The sequence below is a fragment of the Cylas formicarius genome, unplaced genomic scaffold (assembly GCF_029955315.1).
Source record: "Cylas formicarius isolate icCylForm1 unplaced genomic scaffold, icCylForm1.1 PGA_scaffold_2__14_contigs__length_35257938, whole genome shotgun sequence".
Classification (NCBI taxonomy): Eukaryota; Metazoa; Arthropoda; class Insecta; order Coleoptera; family Brentidae; genus Cylas; species Cylas formicarius.
In genome coordinates, this window is record NW_026844319.1 from 11142616 (window position 1) to 11161795 (window position 19180).

General features: G+C 33.3%; 1 protein-coding gene across 10 annotated transcripts in view; it reads left to right on the forward strand.

Annotated features, from left to right (window-relative positions):
* LOC132698809 (tyrosine-protein phosphatase Lar) overlaps positions 1-19180 on the forward strand; it is a 1212853-nt gene that overhangs the window by 879946 nt on the left and 313727 nt on the right. The window contains exon 5 of one of the 10 annotated variants that reach the window (XM_060665113.1): positions 11007-11024. The exons of the other annotated variants lie outside the window; for them this stretch is intronic. Within the exon in view, the coding sequence (XP_060521096.1) occupies positions 11007-11024 (18 nt within the window). The remainder of the gene's footprint in view (positions 1-11006; positions 11025-19180) is intronic. 10 annotated transcript variants of the gene reach the window in all.

The window sequence follows — 19180 nt, forward strand, 5'->3', positions numbered from 1 at the left end:
AAATCACGAGCACCAAGAAGACTAGAGCGGATAATAAAATCATCATAGAGACAACCAAATGCAGGTAAAACTAAAGCTTCTTAAACGTCGCACTACAAGCAGTGCATGGAAGATATCAGCTAAAAAAACATTTTTTTAATTTATCAGATACGTTGTTTAAAATCAATAGACATAGGCCTCAATAATGGATTATACACAAAAAAACTTATCAAAGTTAAGTAAAGAAAAGCAAAGCTAACAATTTCAAATTATTAAAAAAGACTCCGCCGATTCTCTCAGGGAAATATTGTCCAAACGAGGCATAGGAAAAATTGTCGATTCTTATAGGGCATCTTTTTATTATAATGCTTTTGCCAGTTGAAAATTCTAAATCTAAATTTAAAAAATATTTAATTTATAACCAACAAAGTACACGCACTTTTCTTGATAAGTAAATAAATTTGTGTAGTCCTAATTGTATGAGTTAGCTTAGCGCAACTTAGTGACCATTGTTTGCCTGGGTTATTGTTTCCTAAAATTATATTTTAAAAGTATATTCATGCCATGTTTGGTTTAAATTTTAGTACCTAATCTACAGTGTCCCTGCTGGTGCAGTAGAGTAGCCCTAAATTAGACTGGGCGAGCAGTAAACAGCTCGTATTTGTTTTTGATTTACTGTAAATTATTATTATTAATTGTAAATTATTATTATTATTATCATTATTATTATTATTATTTCAGACTACAATTTAGTAATAACATTTTACTTAGAAAGTTATTGAGAAATTGTGAAATATTATCCATGGAGTTTACGGCTGACGCTTCTCTATCGTTCTAGCTTGCATAAAGTTTCTTTTTACAATCGCTCGATCTATACTCTGTCCTCTGGAGCTTCATTCTGGTATTCTGTTTATGCGTCTGTTATGCTGTACGTTGCTTGTGATCATATCACAATAACTGTTTTTCCTCGATGTATCCTGAGATTCCTTTTTTATTTGGTTGTTAGGAATTTGGCCATCTTCTCCATTTCTGTGCCTTTGGACTTCCTCGTTTATTATCCAGCTTTCGGCTCATGACTTACTTCGTTAAGTTGTTTAATGCATTAATCAGTTTGTTATGTCTTCTGTTGTCTTTCCGTTTCCCGAGATTCCTAAAAGGCCTTACATCCCTAATTGATATCTAATAGGAGCTCGTTTGAATTCATAACCACATACTCTGTTTTAGAGGTGTTAATTTCTAGACCCTTTATCAAATACTCGACAGTACTGTTACGGTTCCTCTCATCCTGCAACAAAACTTCGGCGTCGTCATCGGAACTTGGGGTATAGAGGTACTAATTTCGCATTGATATTCCTTCATATCTTGATACTTACTCCTCTAGCTTGTTAGAATTACCTCCATATTTTGTAGAGACCAGTAAATGTGCAACCCTGAAATAGTCCCTTTAAAAGTTTCGAATCTCCGCCCTTATTTATTTTAATTGCTACATCTTAGTATTTGTGCAGGGGAGACAACTCTAGAGTAAAGTTGATTATCTCATTGGTTTAAAAAGTTACGAGAAAATGATAAACCCGAAAGTTGTAAATATTTTTGGGATGCACAATTTAAAATAATTTATAGTATACAGGGAGGATCAAAAAATCTTGCCGATTGCTATAACATTAGTTAGTCATGACAAAATGATATTGTGAAATATTTAGTTGACAACTGGATAAAACATTCGTATTGTAGTGTCAGTAAGTAAGAAAAACACTAAGTGTGAATTTTCCTAAAGCTGAATTAATTAATATGATTTATAAACTGTGTGAGGTGGAAAAAAATATTTTGTTGGCGAAGCACCATTTAGTGTTTAATTGAACAGTAGAATGCTTAAATATGAAAAACGAAAAGTGGAAAAATGGAATGCTGTTAATGAGGGAAAAGTGGAAATTTTAATTTAAGTTTAAGATAATCACCAGGTCAGTAGCCATTAAGTAACTAGCTTATGTGATACATCCCAATTTACCGATAATTGTACCACTCGAAGGCACAAATATCATCCCCTCCATATATAATTTTGAACAAAGGGTAAACTTCTCTTATAAATGAAGCATTAGATGCCGATCCATATTTTTGATCTAAAAGAATGTTTTCCGATGAAGCTACTTTTCTTACTGATGATGGAGTTATCGTCAAAAGATGTATTATTATTTAACAGCTTACCATTCTGGGTACTAAAAGTGGAAAACCAAAACCATTGTTCGCTTAATGTGTGGTATGTAATAAAAGGCTTTAAAATTATTGGACCATATTTTTTTTCGTGTATTACTTAACGGACCTAGATATTTAAACTTTTTGCAAAGTGATTTACCACAGCTTCTTCAACATGGAGATCCAACAAATCAGGTTTCAGCAAGATGGAGGTCCTCCTCATTACCAAGAGAATTTTTAAAAAAATCATTACCCACAGAAATGGACTGTAGAGATGGATTCATTATATGGCCTCCTCGATCATCTGACTTAACACCACAAGTTTTTTTTGGTAGGGAATATATTAAAGATTGTGTTTATGTGAATTCAACTACAACAAGAAAATATGCGTTAAGGACTAAACATGTGTTTCCAAGTAGAAGAGCATGTTTTTAAACACTTGTTGCATCATAACAATAATTAAAAATAAGAAGAGTTAATTTGTAGTAATAGGTATTATTTACTTTTTCTGTGAGTTTATTTCGCAGTTATTTTCAACAAAATTACTAATAGCTGTGTGTTGCTTTACCAATGACTCCGACAAAGTTCTTTCTCTTGATTGTTTTTTAATCTTAACCAAATTTTATTAGATATTTATTAGATATTTATGACATACTTTATAAAAGTTGTAAAATGATTCACATATATTCGTTTTTTAACCCCTTGTAGCATCTAATTGCGTACATATTTTACATCTTCAAATAAAGATAGTATCAAATCTACTTACAAAAATAATTGCCCTATCGTATTTTTTTTTTTAAGAATGGAAACCAGAATTTTTTTAGTAAAAAAGTCTTAGGTATATTTATTTATGATTATGAATTAAGAAGTTGAAGAATGTCAATACCAATATTTTATCAAAACTTTTGGAACCAATATTTTGTTTCTCATCTTCGCATATCTCTTTCTGCATATTATTATGACGTATCGAGTGTCCGTCGAATACAAAGGCCGTTGGCCTGGCTAAAAAGGGAGATTGCAGTTCAATAACTGAATGCAACTAAGCGATGTTTTGGGCGGAATTATAGAAAAATTATTTCGTACGAACTGTCAGGGCGTCCATTTATAATAGGAATCATTTCCGCATTCTTTTAGCATGCATTCAGACGATAAAATCGACCAAATTACTACTTATAATAATTATCCTGGGGTATTGTTGAACGACGGGTTAACATACGTTTCGTGTTGAATTAATTTTCTTCTATTTAGAGATCGGCGGATTGCGATTGCGTCCAGCAATATGGGGCTTTGTTCGTGTACGGGCTGAGAACATAACAGGCAAATATGGTTTTGGATGGTTGGCGGGAGAAACACGAAAAACGTTCTGTTAGAGCGGGAAAATGTCAGGACCCGGCTTTCTATCATTATTCGGACGTACGTACGTAGGAAGCCACCGTCACGCTATCTGCGGAAGTAACTCGGGGCGGTTACGGTTCAACCTTTTTTTTTTCTGATATTCTAAATCATTAGCGTGTATATTTAATATAGTTTCTCTATTTTGCCCTGCCATGGGTTTACGGGAGAGCATTTTCTTTCTACAAAGTCCGTATTAATGTAGTGTCGCAGTTCTCAACCCATTCATCACACTAAACCTAAACGTATTTTCAATAAAAATAAGATATTAGAAACTTACTGGAGGTAAAGAAGCGAAAAAATTTTTTTTTTGGCAAAGAATGTATGGAAGATGGAAAAAGTCTTCGAAATACCAAGAGATTTTCCTAGTTCCGTTGTGTTTATATGTCAGGTTTATATACTCGAGCCAGTTGCTGAAGTTAAGCGCGAGGTAGTTCTGCTGGGACGCCGACATTGGTGCATTCTATACCCAAGCTTCAGGTCATTTGATATTTGTATTGTTTGGTTCATTGTTCTGCGATCCTGATCTTTGATCGTCACTCCTCAATGTGTATTTCCAATGTTGCTCAATTCTAACGTTCAAAGGTCTTTTTGCTTCTCCGATATATGACTCCCTGCATTCACAGTGTATTTGTAGTAGGTACCATTTGCGACGGCATAGTCGGCGATAAAACGAAGAGTATTTTACCTGCTTCCACTAAGGATGGCAAATCCCAACCATTTACCTGCCAGTGTTCTATCCTGGTCTATTACACCCCGGTATTGTACACTCGACAGAGAAAGCACCAATTACCGGATAATTACACTAGTTTCCACTACAAAACAGGGTGCATTTTTGAAGAACTGCTGCCGAAGCTCGAAAGGCCGTCCTTAGTTATTATGGATGATCCACAATATTATTCTACACTTAGTGAAAGTGTACCAAATGCATCGACAAGAAATGAAGAGATTATCAATTGGCTGCGCAGTAAGCGGATTAATTACCCAGAAAATTGTCTAAAACATGAGTTGCAGAAAAATTATCAAAAATTACAAAACAAACTTGCCGTATGCTACAGACGAAATGATTGCTGGAATAGGGCATCAAGTTTTAAGGTTTCCTGCCACAGTGGGCTCAGTGCACAATCTTTTTTAATACAAATATTGTAAGTGAGGCAAGGCACGATGATATTGCCGTAGTATCTGTTTGAAAGACAGTTCGATTCGACAGTTACGATACCATAGAAAATTCAATCAGTTGTATAACACATACAGAAAATATAATAAAAGGATCCTGGGAAAATACACTTGATACAACGGTAGCATCACTTGTTATTAATATAGACGAAGGATCATTTTCTGGTAGAAGCAGTTCCAATTTTTGCTCTCATGATGAAGTCGTTTCAACGTAAATACGAACTAAAAATGGTGTACTGGTATATTTACTCATATTACGCAATTACGAAATTTACGCAAATTATATTTTATACTGTAAGATTTTTTTTTATTTGGATAGAGTTATCGGAGAATTGTATAACTAATTTTTCTACTCCCTTCTGTAAAATACCTAATTATACACCGATCTAGCATGCAGAAAGCGTCATTTTACCACGTGAGTTTCTTGTCTCACAGATCCGAGCCCCTTCGAACCATTTTGGAGATTTTATCGCACGACTTGAGTTTTGACGTTTGTAAATTTTAACGGTCATAAATAAACTAGTGACTCACACTCGCCGTTTACGACACTGGTTGCATGATATTCTATTAATGTATCTACCTTGTACAGTTACTGTTAAAATTATGAAAATAATTGTTTTTTTTTTGTTTCAAATATCAAACCTCCTTTTGCATGCCTCTGGTGGTGTCCATTTTTATACCAGTAAAAAGTGGGATTTAATGGAATAGTCATATTTTCAAAGTAATGATACATGCCTCATCAATGTATCAATGTGGCAAAAACTTCTCATAAAGGACTTTATATGACATTTCATCTTTTCCAAATTGTTCACATCCACACCCTGTAGAACGAAAAAAAGTTTAAAAAACCGGAAACCATTGCTGAATAAACCAAGGTTTGCGCTCTGTACTACTGACTGAAAATCCACCATCGGCAAGAAGTATCGAAGTTACAGCTAGTTAAAATTAGACCGCTTCTTACGAATAAAATTAGTATTGCATAATAAATGGAATTCCCAAGAATACTTTTAATCTGACAACGCGGTTTCCCTAATCATAATCCTAAATACGGTGCGTCACTGTCCTCCTCATTGCGAGGGCGCTGCATTCACACCTTCCCATCTGTTATGCCAGTCCAGTTTTCCTCTCTCCATTAAAAGTCTCATTCCAAAATTTCATCAAAAAGTATAGGGTGTTCCTATTTCCACTACCTAATGTTGCTCAAGGCATGACCCAAGTGCGCTTTGAAATACCACCATTTGGAAAATCAAAAATATTAGTAATAAAAGATTTTAGCAAAAAAATCAATAAAAATTTGCTACCAATTCTTTCGCAAAAATTGCTTGAGCTTATTTTTTACATTTACATGTAATTTAGTATCGCTGCACCTGTCAACCTAATTAAAAAGAATAATACTGTTCTCCCCTTGCCCGTTGTGGTTGTTCCTTAAAATTTCATTTACTAACTAACGTACTAATCAACAACAAATCAAGAATATAACAGTTCGGTTTACTCAAAGCTAGGTTATGATTAACCTAGTCAAAACTACAAGTCAAATCACAAAGGAGAGCCATTTGGCTTTCTCCCCTGCTTTTAAATTGTTTACTTTGTGGAAGATAGGAATACATCTTCTTAACGACATTTTATCTCGAAAGGAGTTGGGAGTTTTCTGGTTTTATTTCCTAACGGAGGTTGGTTATCACCATGATATATCCTGACTCTGTTGACCATTACCTTAAACAGTTAGTTGGAATATATGCTAAACCATTCCTTCAAATTCTTCTATCTTGATCACATTTTCCCTTGATTTTGCCTTACATTTCTTTTATTTTTGCTTCGTTGAGCACCAGCATAATATATTTTGGTCTAATTATATGTGCAAAATGTTCAAACTTTTTCCTTTTAAGAGTACTTACTATTTCTTCCTGTTTTCTCAATTCCTGTGATCCTTTCTCAATTCCTGTGATCCTATCAATCCAGGATATCCTTAGAATTGGACGGTAACACTTTCTGATTTCCACTTTCTTGAGATTTCATTCGAATTCTCAATTGTAAATTTATATCTCTACTACAAAGATATATCTTAAGTTTTATAAAGGTAGCTCTACCAATTTCTATCCTACTATTTACAAACCTTCTGGATTCCTTCTGAGTCGGTTGTTGTTGAATCGAACTTGCTGTTGCTTCTATATCGTTTACAAGTATCATTCAATTTTTGCAGTAGCGTTTGTCGCTGATACTCTCTGTTATTAACGTGGTATTGTCAGCGTATCGAAAGTCATTCAATACTTACTCATTTATAGCAACCCATTCCACACCCCCCTCATGATATTCACCTCGTCCGGCTTTCAATTCTAATTTTCGCTGTTTGACCCCCGTACAGATTAGCTATTAGCCTGCTGTACCGCTACTATCCATGTTCTTCCGATTTAAAATATCTATGATATTTTGATGTGATGGGATGCATGAGGACGTTCGCACCAACCAGCACCTCCCTTGTGCACCATTCCCCACCAACTAACTCTGGGGACAATTACTATCTTGTAGATGTTGTTAAAAAGATCTACTTTAATACGAACTATCGTCGGTCAGCTTCAGCAATTCCATTGGGATTGCGATTCGCTTTGCACTGTTGTATGGCGTACCTACATTACTCTTTTAATATTTCTGTACCGCTATCACCGTCATTTTTAATAGGTCTCTAATGTACTTCATCTACTTCTCCAGTTGTTGTTTTACATCCGTTAGTAGTTTTCCATGGGATCCTTTTATTACGGTATTTCTTCGCAGTTCTTAAGTAACCATTATTCTTTTGCCATTTTTATTTTTTCTAATACCACCACCGTAGGATATAAGACGAGATTGTGTTTAAAAGTCAGTTTTTGAAATGTTTGATCCGCAAGTAAAACGTTAGTAATAGTTATTTTTTGGCGATCGAGAACTGAGGTAGTCTAGATCTCCAAACTATGTCATCTACGAGTTGCAAAAAAACCTCTTTCTACATACGTATGTCACTTACAATTTTTCTAAAATATTTCGGAAAGTGTTAAAAAACTCTAAAACATTTCATTTATTTTTGCTTCATTGAGCACCACAAAGGTTACAACAATCTCACTTGTCTTGGTTAGTCAAATATGTACTTGAATTTGGATAACTTTTTAATTTTGTTTAAAATGTTTTTTTGAAAAAGCACTTTGGAAAACCCGATTTTCGCAGCCTACAAAATTTACTTTTTAATTTTGTTTAAAATGTTTTTTTGAAAAAGCACTTTGGAAAAGCCGATTTTCGCAGCCTACAAAATTTACAAGAGGACGCAGGAACTATCTTTTTAGCACTAGTGTTTTGTAACGAATTATCTATGTACTTCTGACACCTGTTATCAGTTTCATTTTCTAATTTAATTAGTATAAGAAAAAAAATTTTTAGCCCATCAAAATTGATTTTGTTGACAGATTTCCATAGCAACACATGTTTGTTGTTGAAATTTCCAGTATAATTCGGGTACCCACGAGAAAAAAAAACGGTTTGATTTGTTAAAAATTACAGGTGTGGAATTTTCACCAAAACACAATCGTTCCCATGAAAATGCGTTGCGTTTAAAATGTTAAAATGTTTACGATTGATTTGTTGTTTTCCTTCTCTAAATAATGTTACGTCGTCGTTGACTAATCGCTAGAGGCGTGCCCTGTAAATATAGCATTCTAATGACTTTAAAATCGCGTTATTCCTTTTCGATTGTCAGTCTCTTTCTTTGCCATAATGAAAATTAATTAATCTGCTTCTCCTTTATTTTCGCGATTTCACAACAAAAGTACACTTCAGAACAAGGAATTTACACCGAGATGGTAATTAGAGTTTATTATAAAAGGTACAAGAATTTAATGTCAGCCCTCGATGTTATTCCTTGGACTTTTCAACGAGCGCCTTGGAAAATAAACAATATCCTTTCCACGAGGTTTAATTTTAGTCGTACCTTTCCCGAGGTAAAATGATCTCCTGTATCGCGCGCTCGTTTTTTTATTTTCCAAAAGAAGAAAAAATATGGAGTTGCTTTGTTAAAAGCGTCAAGAAATCTGATATAGGCCGCGCTTAATAAATATAACTCTCAAACGCAATGAAAAATAATTGGAAGAGTTTTTTTGGCGTTTACTAATGTACGGGGGGCGGGGGTCTAACGTTAGATCTATTGAGTAGAATAGAATAGAAATTTATTGACTATGCAGATAAGCTATACATCCACATATAGTGAGTCAAAATAATAAAATATTGAGGCAATAATATTGAGTAGTAACTAAATAAACATTATGGTATAATAGTTTATTTATTTAGAAAGATTGCAATGTATTGTGTGAAAGAAATAATCAGAAAAAAAAAACAAACATTAAGAATTAATGTATAACTTGTGTAGTTTAAAATGTCAAGTTCGGGGTAGTCAAACTTGGTCGGGTTTGAACAAATTAAGGATACTGAATATGGAGTACAATACTTCCTAATTATGTTTTATATCAATAACGGATTTAATGTTTTCCTCTATTAGTGTTTATCAACCATTGTTTCAGTATTTTGGGGCTTAAATAGAGAAATGAGCCTTGGGCTAGCGACTTTCGGTAGGCGGCCTGTGTGAGTGTGATATTAAAATTATTAATAATAATAATAAACAGGTGAATAGTCCTGTCAATGGTACACGTGGTACTCCTCTGAAACTAAAAGAAAAATAACCTACGTACCAAGGGATTACAAAAAAAACACAAGAATTTCAGGAGTTCTTAGTTTTCTGATATATAAATATATCGCTGCGAGTAATCTCATCAGAAAAAAGAGATACCAAATAAGGTATCGCAAAAGCATAAGAATGGAGACACCAATGGAAATGAATGTCAGTTGGCGGATTTGCAGTGAGTGTGTGGGTGACCACTGTGGTCACCCACACATGTACAGGGTGAGTCAACGATAGAACGAACGAACGATAGAAAAGTTCATTATCTCATTAGTTTCGAAATTATGAGAAAATAGTTAATACAAAAGTTGTAAAGATTGTTAGGATGCACGATATAAAACTAAGTATACAGGGTATCTTAAAAATCATGACGAATAAAACATATATTTTTTTAAATGTAACACATTATTTTTACATTTTTATTTTGAATTCGAAACTTTTTTAACTTTTCTATTAATATTAACAAAATTAATAATTATTTCAATATTTGAATTTTTCTAAAAAAAATACTAGTTTTCACGCTTGCAAAAACATTAACAGATTTTGACAAGCATCAAATAACGACATGAAAGATGCGGTTAGCGTTTTATCAGATAGGTATATTTTCCGATTGTTAAATTCCACAAACTTTTGACGGCAATAAAATGTTTTTCTACTCCCTTCTATGGATATTACCGCACAGGTTTGGGAGTAATCGGATGTTTTCAGAGATATTACCGCACGGCTTGAATTTTGTCGTTTGTCAATTCTGACGATCCGTATGCAAAAATGTAGCCAAAAACTAATGGTTGTTGAAAAAGTTTAGTATGCAACACGTTTGGTAAACTTTTTAAGTCACTCGTTTATTAAACACCCGCTCCGCTCGTGCCAAACAAACTCGTGACTCAGATACCATTTACCAAACATATAAATTAATTTTCCACTCCCTTCTGCAAAAAAATACTAATTATTCACCGGGCTAGCGCGCGGAAAGTATCACTTTACCATGTAGTTTTTCACGGATCCGAGCCGCTTCGAACATTTCCGGGATATTATCGCACCGGTTTGGGAGCAATCGGCTTGAATTCATCGTCAGTTTCGAATGTATTCGTGTTGTAATGGAAAAATATACCCGAAAACCAACGGTTAAAGAAAAAGTATGGTATGCAACACGTTTGGCAAACTTTTGAGTCAAATTTTTTTATGGAGCACTCGTTCCGCTCATTCTAAATAAACTCGTGACTCAGATGTCGTTTACCACACTTTTTGCATTATATATTATTATTTATATTTTAGGTTAGGATCAAGATATCGAGATGAGGTTTTCACTAGGTTGTTGGGTTCTTGTCTGACTATCTAATGACGGAAACAAATTCATATGGTTGCATATAATTTTTTTTCTGGAACTAAGTTCTAAGTGACTTTTTTTGTACAATTTGCTCGTACTGTAGAACCGTCCCTGTTTAGTTATTTTTTTTTAAATTGGAAATATACTTCTGTAGCTGTAGCTACCTAACTATTTGGTTAGAACCATTATTATTAAATGGCGCGACTTACTCCGAATAAATTAACTGGAAAGTTTTATTTTTTACAGCTCGAAGAACCGGACCTGGTGAGTACTCCAAGGGACTCTCCCACGTCGTAAGTCGTAAGTCTATGTAGCTTCGATGAGAATATTTACTACTATGCTGTTAAATTCCATGGGTTCGCAATATTGATTAATGTGGGTCTTATTCAAAATATCACGGTAGTAAGAGCAGTAGTATATAAGATATTGGCCAATTTATACAATGCCAATGATATGTGGTCCCAGAAGAAAAATTACTTTATTACTTCGTGAAAAATGTAAAAAAAATGTTTTTTTTTAAATATATGAAGGGGATATCTTATGTGAATCTAAATTCGAACTCTACTCTACTTGCTTATGTGATTTTGTTACACGGTGTACAGCACTCAGTAAACAAAACTTTCATGGATATCACTCAAGTATGGATAAAATTATTTTTAGTTTTTATTATTTTTTAAATATCTGTAATACCATTTAGGATATTTTAAAAAAAATTGGCACACATGTACTATGTATTAAGCGACATTATTTAGTGTAAAACATTTTTTTTAAAATACACCAGTGGCGGGCGTACGGATTTCCACGTGCCTATTTTGACAGACATTTTTGGTACGCTACTGATTTCTCTTAAAATAAAAATTGTTCTTACAATATCCAATCATTTTTAAAGAAATTTAATTTTTTTGCTTAAAAAAATAAAAACCTTTTCTCTCTATGGTGATAACTACATATATCGTTAATATGACAGTACCTAGAGAAATTATTTTTTTTAAGTGGAAAAAATGACCGATAGAATGTCATTATTTTTTTGAGGAAATCAGTGGCGGCGTGCCACTGACTGTCTATGAACAAATAATATGTTGGTTAATTAGGTCGTCATTCCATAGTTAAATCGAGTACCTTTTTTGTAAAAAGTAAAATGGTCTATCTAAAACAAAATATCTAGTTTTTTGTTACCAACTAGTGGCCTTCAGGAAAAAAATATTAGAAAACTCTTCTTTTAATTATTACAGTTCTAGTGAAATAACATAACATCCTAACAGATAAATAATAAGCGAATCTTATTAAAAAAAAAAACGCTACCAAATTAATAATTTTCAACAAAATTGTTTGTTAAAATATTAACAACAACTTTAAAAAACATGGAACATGAAACCTGGATAAGTTGTTGAAAGTGTCCACCACCTTGAAGGATACACGCTTCAGCTCTTTTCTTCATATTGCCACGCACTCTTTGAATTATACCTCCGGTGTTTCTTATTAAATCGCAGGAAGCTCTTATATGATATGACCAGACTTTAAGATGCCCCCATAAGAAAAAGTTTAAATCATTTAAATGCGGGGACCTAGGGGATCATGGTTGAGGTTCGCCGCAAGTTATTTATCTGTTATTAATTTAAATTTTAAAAATTTTAATTTGATTTAAATATTCTCTTACTGCAACACTAAAGTCAGCAGACGCGCCGTCATGTCTTTTCCTAATTAATATATATATATATATATATATATATATATATATATATATATATATATATATATATATATATATATATATAATGTTTGAGTCCTTCACGGATGGAACTATGTGAACTATGTGTATTGGTGGTAATCCGGCTGTTCATCTGTTCGTTGTTTGACCCTGGAGTAGGATCATGGATCATTCGCCTGACGCATCTTCAGAGGCCGCGCGTCCATGTCACTCGTACGTCTTTGCATTTAAACTTAATATATATATATATATATATATATATATATATATATATATATATATATATATATATATATATATATATATATATATATATATATATATATATATATATATATATAAATTTCTGATTGCATTTCTGAAGTTAGCTTCATCCGTAAATAGTATTTCTTAGTTATGCAAGGGATAATGCGCAATTTTATCCAAAAACCATTCACAAAAATTAACACGCGAGAAAAAATCTGTGGAAAGTAACGTTTCGACTCGTTGAATATGATATGGATCCAATAGAAAATCGTGCAAAATTTTCCAATCCGAGACGTGCGAGATATTCAGATTATTTTGAAATTTTTTAGTTCGAAGTTCATTATGTTCATCAATATAATTTGAAACTACTTCCAATGCATCAATTTTAAATGGTTATTTGCCCTGAAAGTACCCGTTTCGGTGAATCTTCCTATGTACATTTGAAAATGTTCGCTTATCTGGGACGTCTCTATTAGTAAAGCGCTCTTGATATAGCTTGCGGCGCACTGCTATCAGCCAAATAATGCATAAAATTCATATTTGCTAACTTCTCGTTAGTTTGGTTAGAATGGTCGAGTTCACCATTCTTTTTTAAAATAGCAATGTTCGGATATTTTAAACACCAAATTAATTAGATGCGAAGAACTGAATTTAAAAAGTGATATCAAACAACCGCTTTGACAAAACAATTAGTAATTCGGAAAGATGATAGATAGATGATAAGAAATAATTGTAAAGATTTCAAAAATACACCTCAAAGTAGACTATACAGGTAGACAATAATTTAAGTAAGAAATAATAACGATATTGTTATAACCATGCAGAAAAGAGGTTTGTATTTGTTTATGTGAAAACCGTACTTCGGATTGAAAAAAATCAGGAAATTAAATATCTTTAGAAATGATTGAGGATTGTAAGAATAATTTTTATTTTAAGGGAAATTAGTGGCGTACCAACAATACCTGCCAAAAAAGCATCGTGAAATTCGTACTCCCGTGTATTTTAAATAAATTGTGCCACATTTCATTAAAATATCTAAAGTGGTATTACAGATATAAAAAAAAACTTTACCACCCTGTATCTCAAAAGTTAACACGTTTACTACATATATACATATGAAGTTTTCTTTTTAGAATCGAGCGAATTGTTATTGACCTTCAATTAGAAAACACCCTGTACTTTCCTATAATCCTCCTTTCTTAATAACGAAAAAAAAAATTCATCTATAAATCGTATCCATTGTTATAGTTTAGTTAAAATGAAAGATACGCATTTTGGTAAATTTTCTGAAACCTACCTTAAAAGCTAATTTTAAAAAAATTGTTTTATTGGCGCCAATTTTGATTTAAGCCCCTCTTCGTCGCGAGTGTTTGGTTGAAAATATTTTAAATGTAGCGTTACTAAAAATAGACCTAGATTTCGAGACTGGATGTCGAGCGAATAGAAACGTTAACAAATTAGAGGCTAGTTTCTTATGTCAGGACAAACATACGGAACAAAATATAGGAAGGTTAATTGTTCGCCTGACACGAGCGAAGAGAGAGGACAAGAGAACGGTGGAAATTCTAGACGACACTAGCCGAAGCCCCGACACGCCCTACAAATACCTAATTGCCTAATACAATTTCCCGGAAAAACGAGTCGGGAAATTGCAGCGGCGTCTCGTCTCGCTACAGAAATCAAATAAAAAAGCAATCCTTACAATTAAACTTATGCGAGATAATTTTATCACTGGAGTTTATATTCTGTTATATTCTATTCTTTGACAAATTGATCATCGTAACATATCATTCGTATGTCTGGTTTTTGACACTAATTAATATACGTTTTTAATCTACGGCTTATCAAAAACCCAGATAGGTTCGGTGTTAGATGTTAGGGGTAATCCAGTGGTCTAAATGCGACCATCTACAAGATCATTTGCTCTTTGAACTTTTGGATTTAAATTTTGTAAAGACCACTTTGAAAGCTATTATTGTTTTTAACCAGTATAGCAACAAGTGGCAGTGTGGTGTGGCATACGGCTTAGGAACAAAAGTCGATATCTCAAAGTCTAATTGACTATTTCAAATTCTGTAAGCACAAACCGATATTATGCTAAGAGGTCTAAATAAAGTGAGAAGGAAATGTGTGTTCATTTAAAAAAAGTAACCCACTGAAAGCTAAATTAATTAAGATGTTTAATGGTTTTATTAGAGTAAAATATTTCTGTTGGAGTTTTAATGTACGAATGGGTTGGATCAAGATAAATATTAAGTGTTAAGTACACTATATGAACAGAAATCTATAGCAATAATATGAAAAATGTAAACTAACTTTTTTTGCAATTGGCAATTGCAAATACACCATCCAACCGGCCATTAAAAGTTTATTGATATGAAATTTACAAGTTACCGTCAACTGTGTGTAATCTTGAACACATTTCATCCTATGTCCAACCGTTTTTAAAAATTTGATCTTCATAAAAATGTTAAGAACCAGTCGTAACTGAAATTTTTTTCATTTTTGTTGCCGCAAACATTCACAGTTTCAAAGTTGCTAAACTCGGTTATAGAGAATACCCTATAACTGCATTTGAATTACCTTTACCTACTTTGAATCGTTTTTTTGATTGGATTTTGTTTGTTCGCCTAAACATTTTCCCTTTACGTACTCGGAAAAACAATTATTGTATTCTCTTGTCAAACTTTATCAACGAAGTTCACTGTCCCTGACTACACAAGTTAAGACCAACTATAAATAATAATCTGTGCAATAACAAAATCTTGTTGTTAAAAAACAAACACCATTCAGTTTTGAAGTGCCACTCACAGCTGCACTTAAATTCGATTTTTTATGATTCATGAATTTTATGATATGACTTGTTTTAATTTCTTTAATTCCATATTAATGGTAAGAAATGGAACATAACATAAATGACAATTTTCATATTTGGGGGTATTATAAACCATTTTGAACTACTTGCTACTTGATTGTTGTTGAATCGCCCATCATCCTGTTGGCTTCTTCAGAGCTTTACTGAAACTGTTTCTGTTTTTCATATTCAGTAATAGCATCAAACTGTTTTATTAAACACTGAAGAGGTTGTTTAGTTGGTGTAACATAATGAGTTTTACATTATCATTGACTCACCCTCTACATTTAACAGAAAACTCAACATAAGACTGGTACTACGCCACTGCTTGCAGTGGTGTAAGCAGCGAGCATGGCTGCCACCAGCAGTATAAGGCAAAGGCACCAACCTTTATCTCACATAAACCTAGGTCAAAGCTAAATAAATATTTTGCATGCCAATAGGATTTTTCCTTTCCTACGAATCTCATTCTTGCGCAACTGCAATCCCATAACAAATGCAGCCAAGTTTGTTCACATTTCCCCTGGAGAAAAGCACCGTCTTTTTAACGTATCTTCCGTTTCGGCGTCGAACCATTTAAATTGGGAAATATATCTGGCACAATTTAGAATTACTGGAAGGCCAAAGCGTAAAAGTTACGACCATGTTAACGGGAAGTTCCGTCGTCGTCAATTACAAGCCGCGCGACATCGTCTTTTACTTTTCCGCCCCTCTTCTAATCAATAATTGAGACTCCTCTATACGTGTCCTCCCTTTAATTAAATATATTTTACCCGACAATTAACTAGGATAGTTCGGGAATTAAGGCGAAAGGCAAAGGGATCGAGACAAACCGCGTCACGCGTTTGTCGTGTTTGCGGAGATAAAGTCGACCCTCGTGTCTTTCTTCCTCTTGTTTGTTTGAACTTTTGGATTATCGGAGGCGTTTTATTTCGTGGCGGTTTAAGGGGATCGGAAGGAAACTTGTATTTGTCTTTGCCGCCATCGCTGCGTGCGTGGGCGAGTTATCTCTTTGAGCCGCGGGATTTTGTTGAGTGTTACGAATTAGCCGTCAAAATTATGATTTAATTGCCGGGATATTGGCTCGAGTTAAGTCAAATCCGGTTTAAATCAGTTCACCAGAGCTGCACTTCTAAACTTTACAGTTTAGTTCGGTTGAGTTGAATTTGCTGTTTCCCAGTCCTCTCTACAATAAGTAAGCACAACTTTATTTTTTTAAATGGAATATCCTGTATATTATTACATTTTTGGATTCTACTCAAGTTTCTAGGAAAATTTCATTTATAATGTTATATGCCTATGTCTAATGGTTTTTGACATATTCAAGTTTTTATCTCAAATATGTCAAGCAAAACACCAATTTTACCTAAAAGGAAATCTTTATTTTTTAATTTGGGTTTAATACCTTGTTGACAAGAACCTACTTTAATAGAATTTTTATAATATTTTGATAACTAATAATACAGGGTGTTCAAGAATTAAGAAAACTTCCAAAAATCATTCTTTTTTTAAATGGAAACCCCAAATTTCATCATTTTATCTTATTTACAATAAAAAATAATGGTAAGTTTCTATAAGATTGTCGTCTATGCTGAAAATGTTTAGTTTTCGAAAGATTGACAAATTAATATTCTTATATGACGATTTTGCTGTGGGTTTCAAGTTTTGTTATACTTGACAACGAATAAAAAGTTAAATAATAAATAAAATAATAAATAAATAAAAAAGCCGAGAATATGACAGGCTCTCGGTAAAATGTAATTTTATCGTTTTTGTTTTATTACTGTCAAGAACATGGCTCCTTATGGCGCTTAGTTATATGATTATTTGGTTCTCGGGGAGTACCGGCAGTTGCTGGAAGCAGATTACTCACTAAACAGATTTTTAGTGCAATAGTGCGTGACCTAGAAAATGGTTCAGTCATAATAAACAGCAGGACGATACCGAGAACTGTTCTTACTGAAGAAAAACAATTAGATATTCTGCTGTATTTTTAGGAGACTGGAGAGACTTCCCAAAGGCAAGCCTCGCGTAACATTCCAGAAGTAAGTCGAAGTAATATTCAAAACGCTTTGAAAGTAAATAATTATTTTCTAATTAAATTCTTCCCTATTCAGTTATTAACAGCTGAAGATAAGGATGTAAGAGCAACATTTTGCGCTCTAATGATGGACTCCTACTTTTCAATATATTTGAAAAAGTATTGTGGACTGATGGAGCTATTTTTAATACGGCCGGCATTTTTATTACCAAAAATAACCACTACTGCTCTACTAGTAACAAACACCGTGTCAAAATTAATCAGAAGCAGGGTTCTACAAATGTATTTGTTTGGTGTGATATAATATCTAACAGAGTTATTGAGCCGATATTTTATGAACGCAATCTAAATGGGGATCGGTATTTAAACCTACTAACTACGCAGATATATCCGCTTATTGACGCTCTACCGGAACAAATTAAACATGATCTAATCTTTCAACAAGATAGTGCTCAACTTGGATAGGTCGATACGAAAAAATACCTTGGCCAGCCCTGATTTGACGCCTTTAGATTTTTCTCTATGGGGAAACCTCAAAATTAAAGTTTATCAAAATTTTGTTCCAATCCAAATGCATGTTAGTTGTTTTTTAAGTGTTATTATTTTTAGTTGTTCATAAAAAAAATTGCCGAAACTTATAGTTTTTTTAACCAAAAATATGGCGTATTTTATAAAATTTAGGTCAAAAAATTATTGATAATTTGGAAATAGTAACTGTCAGCCTCATACATTTCTTTGGAATATAATTTTATAGCCAACTAAGGATAGATATAACAAAGCTTGAAACCCGCAGCAAAATCGTCATATAAGAATATTAATTTGTCATTATTTCGAAAAGTATACATTTTCAGCATAGACAAATTTAATATTAAATAAGATAAAATTATTAAATTTGGCGATTTCCATTAAAAAAAAATATATATATTTGGTTAGCTTTCTTAATTTAGTATTTAATCTTGCTTTTTGAACACTCTGTATTATTAGTTATAAAAATTTCATTAAATTAGGTTCTTGTTGACAAGGTATTAAACCCAAATTCAAAAATAAAGATTTCCTATATTTTTCTTAGGGTCTGCAAATGATATAGTTGAGATAAAAACTTAAATATGTCAAAAACCATTAGACATAGGTATAGAATATAATATATGAAGTTTTCCTAGAATTCAGGAATATAGAGGCTGTTCCATTAAAAAAAATGAAGTTGTGTTTACCCAAGCAAAACTGCAATAATATAATAAAATAAAACTTCGTTTCAAACCAGATGATTTATGATTTTTTCGTAAACCCTGTATATTCTAAGATAAGGTATATGGTTGAGTTATATTTGCGACCCTGTAGATACACTTGTCCCAGCGATGTTGCCATCTCTCTAACCCTTCCACATAGTACCCAGCGGGTTCACGAAGGTGATTACCTCCTCATTTAACGAAAATCTTTGTCATCCGAGCGCAGGTTTCAGATGAGCTAACAAAAATAGTCGCTTGGGGCTAGAACTGGTGAATCAAGCATTTCAAACAGAAATTCGTGGGTTTTCGTCATGGTAACCGCTGAGGTATGAGACCGGTGCGTGG